Source organism: Hetaerina americana, unplaced genomic scaffold (assembly GCF_022747635.1).
Source record: "Hetaerina americana unplaced genomic scaffold, ioHetAmer1.1.p SCAF_15, whole genome shotgun sequence".
Taxonomy (NCBI): Eukaryota; Metazoa; Arthropoda; class Insecta; order Odonata; family Calopterygidae; genus Hetaerina; species Hetaerina americana.
Window position 1 is genome coordinate 11,934,434 of NW_027286625.1, and position 16,638 is coordinate 11,951,071.

The 16,638-nt window shown below is 38.9% G+C and overlaps 1 protein-coding gene across 1 annotated transcript; it reads right to left on the reverse strand.

The window, feature by feature from the left end:
- Positions 1–1,473: 1,473 nt before the first annotated feature.
- LOC139686853 (pupal cuticle protein Edg-91-like) lies at positions 1,474–14,062 on the reverse strand. Its single transcript, XM_071583928.1, has 4 exons — positions 13,992–14,062; positions 11,008–11,113; positions 6,771–6,863; positions 1,474–2,306 (listed from the first exon to the last, which is right to left on the reverse strand). Exons 1-4 carry the CDS (start codon positions 13,992–13,994, stop codon positions 2,116–2,118), a joined length of 393 nt encoding a protein of 130 aa, XP_071440029.1. The 5' UTR covers positions 13,995–14,062; the 3' UTR covers positions 1,474–2,115.
- Between the last annotated feature and the right edge of the window lie 2,576 nt (positions 14,063–16,638).

A 16,638-nucleotide genomic window follows, 5' to 3' on the forward strand; every position in this document is an offset into this window, starting at 1 on the left:
GACGCGAGTAGCCGCTGGACGAGGTCAGATAGCTTCAGTGGCTTGTCTGCCTTCTCTGAGCCAAGTTGCGTGACGCTAGCATTGCCTGTGTTGTTTCTGTGATTGTTTACAATGTTTAAAAAAATTGAGAACGCCGCCAGTTGTGAAGTGAGGGCAGTGATTAAATTCCTCAATGCAAGAAACGTTCGCCCATGTGATATTCATCGCCAATTAAAGGAGGTGTATGGAGACAATGTAATGGACGAGTCGTCTGTTCGGCGGTGGTGTCGCAACTTCAACATGGGGAGGGGGAACACACACGACGATGAGCGTTCGGAGAGACCGTCTGTCATTACAGACCAACTGGTGAGCTCAGTTGACGAATTCGTGAGGAACGATCGGCGCGTCACAATTGATGACATCTGTGAGCATTTTCCCAATGTTTCTCGAACAATTGTTCATGAAATTGTTAAACACCATCTGCATTATGCAAAAATTTGTGCAAGATGGGTCCCTCGCGTATCTCAATGAGCTGGCGGCGAAGGACTATGCAGCAGGAATACAGAAACTTGTCACACGTTATGACAAATGCCTTAATTTGCTTGGAGATTATGTTGAGAAGTAGTTTAAAGTATCCTCTTTCAAATAAAATTTTTTATGTTTGTTAATATTTACTTTTGTCTTTTTATTTCACGAACGGGTACTACTTTCCGGATGACCCTCGTGTGTGTGTGTGTGTATATATATATGTATATATATATATATATATATATATATATATATATATATATATATATATATATATATATATATATATATATATAACTGGATGAAGGGGATATTGACCGGCAGTGGGATGTTGAAGACTGTGATAGAGGGGAGAATGTTGGGCAAACGAGGAAAGGGAAGAAACAGAATAGGGACGTTGGATGGGATGAAGGGAGGAAGAAGGTACTCAGAGATGAAAAGGGGTCTGATGTAGATGTTTTGCTAGGAGTCACAAAATATTTATTTAGGAGATGTGTCCATCCAAACCTACCTTAACCGGTAGATTACCTAATAATATATATATATATATATATATATATATATATATATATATATATATATATATATTTTTTTTTTTTTTTGGAGAATAATAATATAATCGAACGACAGCCTCATTTTTTGACCATTTTATCGTTTAACAATGATCTAACATTAAAGACAATAGTAAACATCCAAGGAGGAGAACTCCACCAGTCGTGAATTGAACCTACGAGTTCATGGCAGGCAGACGATGGCGTTAATCCGCTGCAACCGGGGTCTAGAGTTATAAAGGGGTTAGTTATTTATGCATAGAAAAAATAGCGAATTGAAAAAAACCAGTGAGATTAGTTTAGGGAAAAGGGGTCAAAATGAAAAACAAATTAAACTGAAATAAAATTTATTAAATTGTGAAAATAGAAATCATATAAATTATTTAATTAAATTAATAAATACATACATTCTGAGACTTTTTTTTGCATATTTCACTAAAATTTGTTCTAATTTGCTAGCTACACTGCTGTGTCCGTTAGATATCACACACGCTTGCTGCAATTACTAGTATCACTAAAGAACCAGTTATCTCCTTTCTTCTCATTGAGGGATAAAAATAAAACAACAGTGCACAATGTTTGTGCTGCTAAACCAATCAGGAATAATATTAGACAACATGAGTTCTTGGTAACTTTGAAAAATAAATATCACTGCGATGCCACCCATTCTTCTGGTACTCATTCCTGGTAGTGACGGCATTCCAATATATGTCGTAGACGCATCGCTGATTTCGTTCCGCCACTTTCATTTTGCAAACGGATCAAATCCTAAAATATATATAACTACTATGAAGCACTTCCACGGGAAACTTTTGGACAACTACCTGGGAATTCTTTTTTGTCACGAACGATCCCCTACCCATTGTTATGGGAAAATTATAGGAACCGGTATTAGCTCGGCACGCGGCAACAGACAGGAGATTTCCACGCGTGTCCTTGACAGCTGTGGTTTCCGCTACAACGTGAACACACATGCGTTTCCCTCGTGATTGGCAGAAGTCTCTCCTCGCTTCCCTTATCTCGGTCTTCCCTCGAGGACACCATGTTGTACAATATCCTAACCGTAGTGGAGACCAAATCCACCGAAGGGCGAGAATGAGTGGGAGGGGGCTTGATACGCCCCTCCCCTGAATCCGTACCCGCCGAAGCTCGTGGATGCCGAGCCTCTGTACCCGCCACCTCCACGGTAGCCCCCGCCGAATGGGCTGCCGCCTCTGTAGTCACTGTAGGAACCAAAGTTGTAGCCACCTGCAGAAAGATCAAATGAGTTAGCATTGGTTTTGAATATGATATCGCTAGCTAATTTAATTGATGAGGATACTCCGAAATAAGCACCGCTCTTTCGGCGAGCCAAGTGGCAAAACTATTACAAAAGTTTTGTTCGAGTTTTCAATCTCTGTCGTTCTAACTGTGCTAATCAATTCTATAGTAGCATTTCCTAAAAAGCATTGACTACGGAATCAACTCTTACAACGGTGAATATGTATTAGAAAACTCATAGATAATATATTTTTATATATTCCAGAAAGTTGCCAGTCATAGCCTTGAGGCTGTTTCTCTTCAAATAGAAATCACGTGGCTATACTATAGCCTTTTCATATCGTTTTCATGGAATAACTCTCATCTACGTTCGCGGAATTTTGGGACATGTAATAGGTACACTATTTGGGCGACACTGACCAAAATGTTTTGGATTACTAGGCTTGAAAAACTATTATTTGCAAGGGGGAAGCATACTTAATCTTTTCTTGCATCAATTGTCCTCGAAGGATTCTAGATATTCTCGCGTTCAGTATGGTACCCTATTAGACGTGTGTCAATTTTTTCTGGTTAATTTTTTGGAAGTGTAAAGCTTTATAGAAGACGCTCTCATATCCTCAAAATCTCTCCTTTCAAAGAGTAAAAGTTAATCTGCATGAATGATTTGAATTCATAATGATAACAGACAAATTTGAAAGTTCCAATGAATCTCAGAGAACGAGGCAGAGACAAAAGAATTCGTATTTTGTAAGCTTAATTCATTTAAATTGCTGAGACCCGTACCTAATTATCACAAGTAAATTGTGAGGAAAATTGTTAGTGTTAAAATTTTACGCGTAACCTTGTGTATGGCAAGGAGTTACATTTGATAAGAAATTTTTGAACATCACGGCTTTTTATCGAGCTACTTAAGGGCCTGTAGACCACTAAAGCATATTTGCGACAACGGATACAGGCTTTGAGAAACCATGCTCCAGAAGACGTACGGTATAGATTAAGCTCTATTAATGTAAAATTTTTAATGAAATCAGGATTAATATTCTATAAGAGATTCTACAAGAACTCTATAATAAATCAGGTGGACTATTCTAAAGAAACATTTTATATTAATGAAGTAAAAGTAAAGTTTATGACTAAGAAATTGAAACGCTAATGAGCACACAAATGTGGATTCTTACTCTCCGCTTACTGTTTCACTTCTTTATATTTTAAAATAAACCCATAAATACATTTAAAATCGTATTAAATAATAAGTTGTTAATATTAATTTAATCAATGCACACATATTACGAAAGAGTTAATTTTTCTGGCGTAAGAGATTTGCTGAATGATGTCTTAATTGGAATTAACTCTATTTATCCAGTATACGCACATTGGAAAGTCATTTGCTAATTCAAAACTAAATTAAATTCTATCGAACTACGCAATTCACCAATATCATAGGTACGTATTTCATCAATAGTAAATGAAGGCCATCTAATGAGTATCATGGATCTACTTCAGATAATATTTTTCCATTTGTTTAGAAAATATTAAAAAGTTTTCAAGCTTTCATTGAACGATCAATTATTACTATTTTTTCTTAATTTGGTTGACGCAAATATTCACTCAGAAATGCCCGGGCTGTATAGCGTGCATTGTGTTTTCCTATCCCAATAATCGAACCGTAATATTGTAATGCTTCATCATTCTGAAGGTAGCGATAGATTAGAAGATATTGGCTTTGCTTAAAATTTTCAGTTTAATTTGAAAATATGACTAAGACAATTTTATACTATCCGCTATATACCAAATAAGATTTGACAGTTTAACAGAGTTTCTTTTAAATTGAAATGTTGCAGGGCAGCGCAGAGTTCCCACGTTGTTTCTATTGAGTTAATCTGTTTCCCGCTAGACTAATCCTTTTCGTCGAATGAAAAACTAAATATCGGTAAATGGATTGAATCGGTGGGAAAAATATATTTTTATTTTCTGAATTACATATGCCTCGAGGCCGACAGTGAACTAGGTTTTTCTCTACAATCCAGGGCTTATGAAAAGGAAAGAATTAAGAATAATAATAAGTGAATCGATCAAGATACTCAAAGAAAAAAGACAACTTCAACAGAGTAGATGGCTACCGCCTATCAGGAGTCTGGAAAAGGATTTGGCTGGAAACCCCCAACCAATCACAGAGCAGGGAGGGAGATGTGAAACATATATAAACGCGGCCAAAACAACGTCTCGGCTCTTCGACCTGAAGACGCTCGTTGAAACACGGGCGAAACTGGTGTCAGAAAAACAACCTACGCGGTGACATCTCGAGAATGGAGAGTCTTTCAAGCATTAAGAAGTTCAACTGTTTTCTTTACTGTAACTTATTTACATCTTACAGCTATCAAATGTCTTCAACCTAAAAGCAAAGGTATAGAGAAATGGGAGAGGAGAGCTACTTTTGAAAAGATTAAGAAACGCTTTGGCTCAAGTTTTGCGTGAGAGAAAAGATGAGATGAAAAAAAAATTTTAAGTGAAGTTTTAAGGGTAAATTGGCTTTGTCAATCAATTGCTTGATACTTTGTTGAAACAAGTTTAAAATAAGGAGAGGTTCCGATAATATCAACTCAACAACATACCTATTTATTAAAAGAGTCGACTTAGAAAGAATTGTTTAGAAATTTCCAACCGACCGCGATTCCTATACGCCGAATGCCGATACAGATGCGATGTATGTCCTTAACGTTTATCTTTCTACCACTATCTGGATATCTCTTACATTTGTCCGAAGAGGGGAAATAAGCAGCCTATTTTCGAAAACTGTTGTGTGTGGACCAATTTCTAAGAGTTCTCAAAAAGGAAAAGATTCATCTGAAACTTATTACGCTTTCAAATAAATCATTTGGTTGAACTATAAGAACATGCAATATACCGTGGGTAAAGTTAGCGAATATATTTCGAAATACAGGAGTATACTGAAGGAATAGAAAACTATTTCGAAACCGTAATGTAAATCAGATGGGGCAGTTAAGAGCAGCAGAGAAGGTAAAAAGTAATTTTCATTATATGTTTATACTGAGGAATTGCCAAGAATAGAATGTGAAGGAATTTGAACCAGGTATTAAAGTGGGAAGCGAGGTGATTGAGTTAGTCAGATTTGCAGTTGGTCAAGCAATAGTGATTCAAACAGCCAAGGACTGCATTTTTTGGGGATTAGTGCTTTAAAGGAATGGCATAGGTTGAAGTTTATCCACAAGAAAATAAAAGCAATCAAATTCTCGAGGAGTAGGAAAGCTAAGTCAAATATTTAAGTAGGAGGGAATAAACTACAGCAGGCAAAATATTTCATGTATTTGGATAATATTTTTGAGGAAAAGGGGCATTGTATTGGGAACGTTTGAAGAAAAAAAGCGTCGGAAAGGGAGGAATTTGTAAAAGGAAGAGCACTGATGACGGATAAACAGAGTAGTGATATGAATAAAAAGTGAAGACTTTTATAAGGGGCATAGCGGTTTATGGATGTGAGACCAGGTCTTTGAGCCCAGAGCATTAGCGTAGATACGCGCCTTTCGAGATGTGAATGTGGGGGAGAGTGGAAAAAATAAGTTAAATAGAGAGGAAGAGAAACGCTGGAGTTTTAAATTGGGAGGAAGGAGAGAGTACATTGCTGGGAGAAATCCTAAAAACGTAAAAAGGGGTGGAAATAATATTGAAAGGTACTGGGATATTGAAGGCCCCGATAGAAGGGAGGACGTTGGGTTATCGAGGAAGGAAGGGAGTAGGCTTTTCAGACAGCTTAAAGGTAGGTAGAAGTTATGGAGAATTGAAGAAATAAATAATATAGAAGAGCATGTAGGGATAACAAGAATAAAGTCTCGTAGTACGCAGAAGCAAATATTCATTAGAAATCTTCTAAAATTTGACTTTAATAGGTTGAATGTATACTTTTGGTAAATAACTGCATCAACATGGTTGAAAAATGACTAGGCATGGTAGCAGTCGTAATTTGTGGTGTTTCCATCATACCTTCTCGGAGTTAAACATTTAATAGATTACGTGTATGGGTAGGCGTAGTTCTGCGACGCGATACCGCGCAACAGCTATAGAAAGACCTATACACTTTTTTTCATCTTTACCGTTCTACTCAGTAGAATAGACATATTTTTTTATTATTTTCTCATCGAATAAATAATTACACAGTCCTCAAATAATACTATTCAAGAGAACAACAAATAATAACCGTTCCGTTGATCACAATATACATTAAATAATAAATAGTACCGTGAACATGGGGAAGTAAAACATTTTGTTCTGTTAAGAGATGAGAACCCATTCACGTTCACACTATTTTGAACAATAGGCGTGATACATATTGATTCACTGAGGTTGCGAGGTTCGTTGGGAAGAGGGGATGAGGTCAGGTGTCGATTCCAAGTGATTTGGAGAGGTAGTGGCTTCAGGGGAAGAAACCCCGCCTACCGGCACGTGGTGGGACGAAGCCGAAACCGGAGCCTCCGATGACGACACTGCTCATCTCTACACTCATTGGAGCCGGCGGGAACTGGATAGGACCTGTGGCGCCGCCATGCAGGAAAGAAGGGTAACCGTTAGCATCGCCAACAGCACATTAGAATTACTCCCTCCAATTATGAGATTCGCGCGACACAAATTCCGAGGCGGATCATCACGTTTCGAACAAGTAATGAAAATTTTAGTCAATTAGTATCGTCGGTTAAGAGCGCGACGATCTTTTTTATTTCTGCATCTGACGGCTGTCTTAGTTTCGATCACCAGGTTCAGACTTGGTGAAATGTTCGAAACGATTTGACCATAAATAAATACCGCAAATCCTTTTATTTAATGGTTTAAAAATTAATTAATTTACTTTCTTAAGGATAAAAAAATAGTTTTTAGTTAAATTCTGCCATTAGCTGCTCAGTTAATAGTTCAGTTAAAAGTTATTCGAGTGGTTTTAGATATAATTGTCATTTAAGGTAGTAGAAATTATCAATTAATAATTAAAAATTACTAACTAGGAAACTTTATACAGAGGTTAGTTAATTAACAGTTAGGATTTCAAATTTTTGTTTAATAATCCGAGAATTATTGCCTTTCCAATTAATATTTCCACACCAATGTCCATCAGTCAGTTTTTATGTATTGTTACCTTATCGGTCGAATTTCACTCGTAGTTTTTAAAGTTAGTTTCATCATATTATAATTATTATTTACAATTCATGCATTGAGTTTTTAATAATTTGTTAGCAAAAATTATGATATAGCATGCATTTAAATATTATAAAAATGTTATTTGATTATGCAAAAAATGCTATTAATTTGCTTTTTTCGTTATTCAGAAACTTTATTGGTGAAAGAAAGTCGAGTATTAGTTGATTATAAGAAAACATGTTGCTATGTGGAAGTCATTTTCATTGTTTATTAAGGCATTCTAAGTAGAAAATATTTAGAAGGAATATTGTTATTTAATTTATATTGATTTTCATAGCTGTTACACCGATTAATTATGCTCACTGGTTAGAGTTTGCATAGGGAGCAGAATTGTTAATTATTTAAGCCTCGGAGGATTTGGAAAGGTTACCCACCAAATTTAATTTCAAGAGTTGGTGTGGGATATGTCCACTCGTCACTCACTCACCTACAGCCATAATTATCGCAAATGGTTATCGCTTGCATTTCTCACTCAATAAACCTTACGATACCGACATAAATCAGCCCATTCCTTTCCTCTCTCCAATAAATTCCAAGAGAGCAAGTTTTTTTCATTCAATGGCCATCGTTTTAATCCTCTCTGTCCTCAAGGGCAAAGAAATTTTTGCCAGCAGATCACAGCAGCTATAAGTGGAGTATTAAGTGGTGAAGTTTGTGCTTTTGTGCAATAATATAATTGATTTCCTTAGTTTTTCATAATTTATATAATTTTGCATAATCTCTGCGCCAATATAATTAGGCATTTCTCTCTGGGAAAAACGTGATGCTACTGAATTAGATAGAATATTATGTGGAACATTAAGAATATTTTAATGATTCCGCATATTGAATTTGAAATACTGCGTGGCTGGTAAATACTTTCTGGTCCAAAATGAGATTTTAATAAGAGTTCGCGAAATCCCTTCCAAAAGAGTATTTCAATGTCAATCATTATTTTTTTAAATGTAAAAATCAATGAACAAGGAATGGGCAAAATGGTGTATCCTCGCGCGCTTCCGTGCGTGGAAGGGCAAATCCTCCACAGTTTTCAACCGCGGAGACTTTGACACAGGTGGAGATGAGTCGCAGTCGGAAACGATTTACTTGAGGGAGGAGAAGTAATCCGGAGTTGTGATATCCTTAGACCGTCTATTTATAATTCACTCGTGTCACTAAATCATACGAATTTAGTGAACATCTTCATTTGCGTCTACACTCACTTTCAGCAGCTAAGACTGAATCCGCTCTTAGACGATCGTCGATCACCTAAAACTCAGTGGATAAAGAAGACAATAATAATGACTGCTTTTATAGTGTCCATCATTTCAATGATGTGATAGGGATTTCCATTTGGCAGTGGTCAGTTTTCCATCATTATTCCTGATGCCATGTCCGTATTTGGATACCGTAATGATACGAAACTATTTATTGCTCTTAGCGGTTGTCATCGTAATGGTCCAGTATGTAAATATTATACTTTTTGGTTTAATGATCGGTTCGTTGGTACATTTTCATCCACACAATCAATTAGGTGGTGATATAAGTGAAATTTTACATAATTCACTTACGAGCATGTGAAAGCATTTGAACACTTTCGCTATTATGAGCGAGTAAATGCGTCAAGGTATTTCGTCTCAGCCCTTTTTAGAATCCATTATTCGCCAAAGGTTTACGGAAGTTGGACACCGCCTTGTCATCACACTTAAATCATTCTCTCTCCGACCTTCATAACCAACTATAAAAGCAAATGTCATTACCGTCGATGATGAATTTAAGTGGTGCATTGTACGTAATCTGAGGGAGGATCCTGACGGACGGCGTCTCACTCTCGAAAGCGGATACGTTCGGACAAATTACGCTTATTCACGAATAGTAAACACTCCCTCCTTATTTACCTTTAGCCCCGTTACATCTGACGTACACCCGTGGCCTCGGCAACGGTTGCATTTTTCCACCACGCCCACTCTTGGGCGAACGCAACCGCTTGCGCCTCCCGGAGACTGGTGTGGGACGACGGGAAAGCAAAATGCGCCGGAAGGTCGCGGCCTCCCACCACGGAACACTTTCCCCCGCTTCCCAGTGGGCATAGATCACCAAGCGGCGAGGCAGAGAAAGACCCTTTCGCACGTTTTTATTTTTTTCTCTCGTTAACGTGAGCTGAGTGACTGGCACGTGGAGCCCCTTGACTTGGATGGTTCGTTCCTTGGGTGTTGTTCAACTATTCCGCGAGTAGGAATCCCACCCTCCATCGCTTGACGACACCCAGGCCGACAGTTCTCCAACCAGAGCATATGTCCGCGCTCCGTGAATTTGATTCGATCATCGGCATCATGAGTTCCGTGAGTGACTTTGCCAGCCGAGGTTCAAGGTTCATCGCGATCGTGAGGCGAGGCGTCAGAATCGAGTTCGAGTGTGGTGGGCGTGCTCCCGGATGGGAACACCGCGGAATCAACGCGGACGTGCACGGAGGTGAGTCTCTTCGGATTATTGCTAGAGAGGATGGATCCTAAATCCTTGAGTTCAGCGGGGTGAAAAGAGAATGCGCTTTGGGTTATCTTTGATGGCATTGAAAAGAAATTTTTTAATCTTGGACCATTTTGGACGATTTTGCACGTTCATGCTGGGGTCAACGCTCACGTTGTATTTGGGTCACGATAAGTACCCTGGGTGAAAGCAGCCTAACAATGTATTCCGTCTCCTTTATTTTTTCTGCTTCTCGGACACTTATGATTACTCGGGTGCTCTTCACTTTCTGATTGGTGTCCTTGCCGTTTCCCAATTTACCCAAGCACGGACTATTGAATGAAACTGACGTTCTTAGCAGAGTTCGAACCTGTGAACTCTTCGTTTGTAGGCAGTCTCGTTGCTATGGAAGCTAATGCAGCAAGCTTGATAATTGGTGTCCTAGTAAATTTAGTGATAAAAAACGAGTTCATTTGATTTAAAGTCTAGAATTTAAGAAATATTTGCTTAATATTAGTCCGGGATTCGAAGTGCAACACTGCATAGTTGCGGAATCTATAGAAAACCTAATTCAACCTCTTAGACTACTACTTAACGAAAAGATAGCTGCGCTCTCCGAGTTGTCTCTCTCCCTTTGAGTGGGGAGACAAAAGTGCCATCTGCACACAGGGCCAGTCTGAACGTATCGCTTTCATCGACTCACGTCGAGAAGACATCGGTCATCATCTCTGGCTAAGCGTTTCCGTCCAGCGAACGTCAGCGAATCGATCCGACGTCCGAAGGAATGCACAACCCGACGATAGGGTATCGTTTCGTCCCATTTCTTCCGCTCCGTCCACACGTGGAGGTCGCGGGAGGCATTTAGTTCCTTGAGTGATCCGCGGAGTGAGTGACTTGGGTATACCCCACGAGAGAATGGCCTCCACCTTACCCCTGTCCTGGCTCCCTCCACCTCCTCCTCCTCCACTCCCTCCTCCACCTCCACCACCACCCTGTTGGGAGTCGTCGTCACCCCCGCCTCCACCACTCCCTCCTCCACCCCCACCTCCGTTCTGGGCGTAACTGCCGAATTCCTGAGCAGAGGCCATTGACAGGGCCAACAGCAGCACCACGACGGCCGAAGCCACGAGCACCACGGAGAAATAACGGGCCTGCAATGAAAAGATTAGACAATTGTGTAATTTTAATAGTCCTTGTCAGACTTGGTCAGCGTAAAAAGATATTAAAAATACCGTCCTGCCAAATTCATGGCGGAAAAATGGAAAATTTGCCCCTTAGTCAACAAGGTTCGGTAAGGTAGTCATTTTATAAAGAACCTCTCTTCAAAAAATCTCATCTAAGTACTTAATCTTCATGCAAACATTTTTCTTGATCTTAGAGATTTATTTATGAATTACAGATCTCAATCCTTGAGCTGTATCGATTTTTTTCTAGCAGGAGGATGGAGTTTTGATTATTTAGAACTCATATTTTTTTACTACTTAAACTAAGATCAAGTTCAAAGAAATCAATAAAAATTCATTTAAGTACATTCACAAAATCCGTATATATATAAAGCATTAATGAATTGATATATGCGATAATACTCGTGTATACGTTCTTGAGAAATGGGTTAAGTCTTTCTTGATGCGAGAAATGTGTGAGAAGATTAGGTGTTTTCACGTCTCACCGACAGAAAGTGAATATGACTTCTTAATGGAAGTAAAATTATCGTAATATTTTCATGTTTCATCTCGCGTTGAAACAATTAATTTAAAGATTACTTTCAGCAAACAATTTTGGTGATTTCAGTGGGAAAAAATAGCTCATTAAACTCCTTTGCCGTTCAGTTCTCAGACCAAAAGTAACTTCGAAAGTTCATTAAATATATACAAAAATTGAATATGTGATACGTAACCATACAGTTGATCTTTAGAAAGGTTTCCTCTTGTGAATGGTGACGATTCTTTTTTTTATTTCCCGTACCGTATTGCATTCGATAGGCGCTAACTATAACCTACTGAAGTGGCAAATTGAAAGTAGAAAGCCTTGGCGGATGGATAGCAAACGTCCGAGTCCTTGTGCAGTTCTGTCCGAGCATTATATCCTGCGGTGGTCCTCAATGTGATAATAAGGATGTCTTAATCGTTTCGAGGCTACTTGCAAACAACGGTTCTTCATACTTACTCTTTACAAATGTTTTTGCTTGGAAAAAATCTGTTTAACTCCGATGGAAATAAATTTTTAATATTTTAAGAAATATCTTAAAGAAGATATTATGAAATGTTTGCTTTAAACCTTGTGTTAAGTGAAAGATAAAAGTATTTTCTAAAATGGTTTTAGGAGTAATCAGCAATTCAGCTTTCTCAAGGATTTTACGGTTCGTCTGGAACGAGGTAGGTTGCTCAATTACAGCAATTGTAGAGAATATCTAAATAGATGTATACCCTTATTTTCTCCTTATTATTTTTCCCCATTTCTCTTAAATTAATAAGCAATATTGCACTTCTTCATCCGCCTCTTTTTCGGACAGCACGTGAGCATACTCACTAGATCTCAATGTTACCAAGTCAAGCAAAACTTTTCTGTGTGTATACAAGGTTTGAAGTTGCAACAGCACCCAGAAAGAATCGAGTTCCTCTGGAACCTTAATTTTTACAAACGGTAAAAAAAAACGAATTTTTCTTTAGCCTGAAGGTAACATTCAAATATCTGCCGCTATTATTTGAATCTTTGTAGAATTTTAAAATACTCTACTGTTTCCTGCTACATAAATTTACAGAATAATTCAACCAACCATAGTCAGTCTTGTAGTGAAAAACACTACCACTTATTAATGCTAAAAATAATGCTTAATACGCACTTTAAAGAATGTGATGGACTATACTTCTTATCATTAAAGGCAGTATGACTGATTTATCGAGAACGTTTGGTTAACTCCTATCAAGCTTCCTATTTCGTCAGGAACATACACAATGTTGTGGAACAATTGGCCCACTTAGAGGTTAATTACGCTAATTTTTCACGAATGGTCCTCGGCAGTCGGGCAAAGCGGTGGTAGAGCTTCAATTAATCCCCATCGCAAATTACGTGAAAATATCTCGATCAGTTGTTGATTCGTTCTCCGATGTCAAACGTTTCCCGCTGACGAGCACTCAGGGTTAAAGAGAGCAACTGGTAGAGGTAATAGAGAAAGGAAATACAGTACATTGTTTGCTAGCACCTTCTGGGATACTTGGGGCGTCCCAAAAACTACTTTCAGAAACACTTGCGAATTACTTTATTAGAATATAGCACAATAACAAAAACTTAATGTAATTTAAAAATTTTAATTTTCACTGGTTATATTGACCGTACACTGTTGATTAAATTTGGCCGATTTCCAATGATAAATCAATTTTATTGAGGGGTAACCAAACTGCGGATGAATGGAAACGAAAATTGTCCGATTCGTAATATTTTTTAAATTAATAGTCTACTCATGAAAACTTAGGACGGTTCACTTTTCCAAGATCTGTTTTCCTCATGAAAAATCAGTTTCTATTTACCGCAGCTAACTTTCAATATTGGATGCATTATCTTGGTGTTCCAGATTAGTTTTTTATAAGCAATATTTGAATTTCCAGTTTGAAACCTCTGTCCACGGTTTACATTATTTTAGAAAAAAACATTATTATTTAAAATAATTTATAAATTCCGATGGTTCAAAATTATTTCTTTACGAAAGTATTTCTTGCAAAAACACATTTTACTTAAAAAATAAATATTTTTCCTTTTTCAATATTGTAAAATCACTGATGAATAAGGTTAATTTTAAAGATCTTCAATCCAATGGGTAACGTCAGTAGGAAAATCATAGAAGGAACTTGACCCACATCGTGGATAAAATTTATGAGACCAACGTCCATAGATGAGCAGTTACCAAAAATAAATTCACCCGGGACCAGTCAACTAAAATCATATTGAGCGTGTTTCAAGTCCATTCCTGATTTATATGGACCGGAAATGCACCAGGGTGCCTTTAGATCAACGGAATAGTCGAGAACTCACCATTTTGTTGAGGTGTTGGCGTACGGAACGGATCCCTTGTGGATAAAGGCTAATACGATCGTTGAGATCTCCTGAGGTGGAATGTTGACTGCTACTCCTTTCATCTCACCTTTTATACCCCCCGAGGAGGGACGGAACTTCCACACCACCCGCTCCCCTCCCGGCTTCCGGCCAGCCTTACCCCCCCCCTCCGCTAGCATCCCCCGCGTCACCATGGCGACGACCTTAGCTCACGCACACATACTTGAAGGGGCATTCTACAGACGAACTTCTCTACCCCGCCCACTATTCCTACCGTCCACGGGGAGCAGGCGAGAGGGAAAGGAGGGGGGTGGGGTTGGTTATTTTCATTTTTCTTCGGTTTACGCTCGCCCCACCCCTTCCATTTCGAAATCCGTATTTATTTTTTCCTGCGTCCCTGCCTCATGCCCCACGAAGTGTCGCTTCGGAGACTGAGGTATCTGGGCCTCACCCTCCCGTCCTCCAACGCCCCCCTCATTACCCCCGCTAAGAGTCCTGCTCTCTCCCCCCCCCCTCTGCCCCCAACCAACCAACCGTCGACCACCCAGTGCTCCCGCGGCCTTCCGCCTTCTCTCGGCCGTCCCACGGATAGTGAGAGAGAGGGGAGAAGTATTTGCAGTGTGACCGCCAGAAGGCGTCCGCGTCAATGTTCACGGCCACGGCCTCTGGCGAGAGTCCGGATCGGACCGCTTCCTTCCGTCCCACCCTCTACCCTCTCTTCCCATGTGCCTCCCCTCCCCGGCTTACGCTTTGTTCTCTGGGAGGGATCTCGCTCATTACAGACCCTCACCCCACTCCCACCAGTCCATTTTGCGGGAGTGATTTTAAAAATTACCGACCGGAGCTAAGGTCGGATGACAATTTCCATGCGTTGGTGGTCAAAAAATTTTAAATTGGAAACCTTCGTCAGCGGTTTGCATTTCCGCGCTTGAGAAATCCGTTTCGTAATGGAGACATCCCCGAGAGAGGTTGTGTTTTATGTGGGGTTGATATTTTTCTCTCGTAGCCTGATATTGTTTTCACTTTTGCGGAATGCACGCTAGAACGTCCCTGGCGAAAAATGCCTTTATGATTAAAGATTCGAAAGTTTGAGCTGCGAACGTCGTGCTAATTATGTCGTCTTTATTTTCATGGCGAATTTGTGACCTTCGTTTCTCTCCATGCGTTTGACCAAAAATATTTAAAAAAAACAGTGATGTTAATGGTAAACAAGTTATCTGTTGACTTTTGGTAAGCTGGCGAGTGTATTTGCACACAAAATAAAATAAAAAATTGGCCTCCATCGGGAATGTAAAGCTTGATTTAGTCATGGAGTACATCTTTTAATTTTCCAACTTTTCCGTTGATTAATATTTGGATTAATCTACGAATATGAGTCTTTTTCTGGGGAAATAGGTCAATGGTATCATTTGAAAATTTCATATTGATATATAGAGAAAATATATTTTCTGGTAGCGACAGCGAAAATGAGAGACAAGCGAATGTAATTTGGATAAAAAATTCAGGAAAATGAAATGCCCAGTAACGTATGAGGGGATATATATTTTATAGGACATGATTTACAACGAGCTTTGAAGCACGCAAAACCTAAGCGAATTACGTTCTCAACCGAGTTTATAGTTTGGAGTACATTAAAACTAACAGTTTCAGGCTTAACTTTGTGGAATTCCTTCATGATGAGGGTAAAGAATAACAGAAACTTCCACGCCCTTTAAATGCCCTACGACCATGATTTCGATGCTACGCATCATCATCAGGTGTGTATCGATGTGTTCGATGATGCGCAGCATCAAAACCATAGTCGTAGGACATTAAAAATGTGTGGAAGTGTAAAGTTTATGTTATTTTTTACCCGCTTACGTTATGATAATAATGATCTGAGGACGCCTAATTTGCGCATGTTCATTATTTTGCAGGCTGTTGAACATAAATTATCACGACTCCCTATAATTTACGATTGGGCTCAACAAAGAAAGATGGCATTGACGTCTTGTTCGAGACTATTAGACCATATAATTGTGGTTAGTAGCTATTGTGTAATAGTAAATACTAATATTTCAGTCGAATATAGATGCATAAATCGTTGATCATCAAATTAAAAATAATGCGACTGATCGGAGACGTCCATATTTTCGATTTTATCCTGGTGTATAAGATAAATGTCCAATAATTTTCATCTTATACCAACTGGCTTCAATGGAAATGACTGAAATTGTCCAATGAAAGTAATTACTCGCAAAGGTGGGAAAAAAGAGAGTGGAGAAGACGTATTTTTCCCTCTGATCGAATGTCATGCCCTCATTGAAACGGTCCTGGTTCGCTGAGCTGTCTCTCAAGGGTACGCATTATTCACCACATGCATGGGGTGACGTGATCCCCTGACGACATCCCGTACCTCGCAGTACTTGTTTGTTCGATTACTAAATCGGAAGGTTATGGAAAAAAATGGATCATGGCTTTTACCATTCATAGGAGTATTCAGCATTATTGAATTTTTCACATGAAACTAAATTTAAAACATTAAGTTCTAAGAAAATGTTATTACCCCGAGGTAGGGTTGAATTAAATATCCTACAAATTACTTAAGTGTGAATGGATCAATTGAGTGCGAGAAATAGAAAATTTT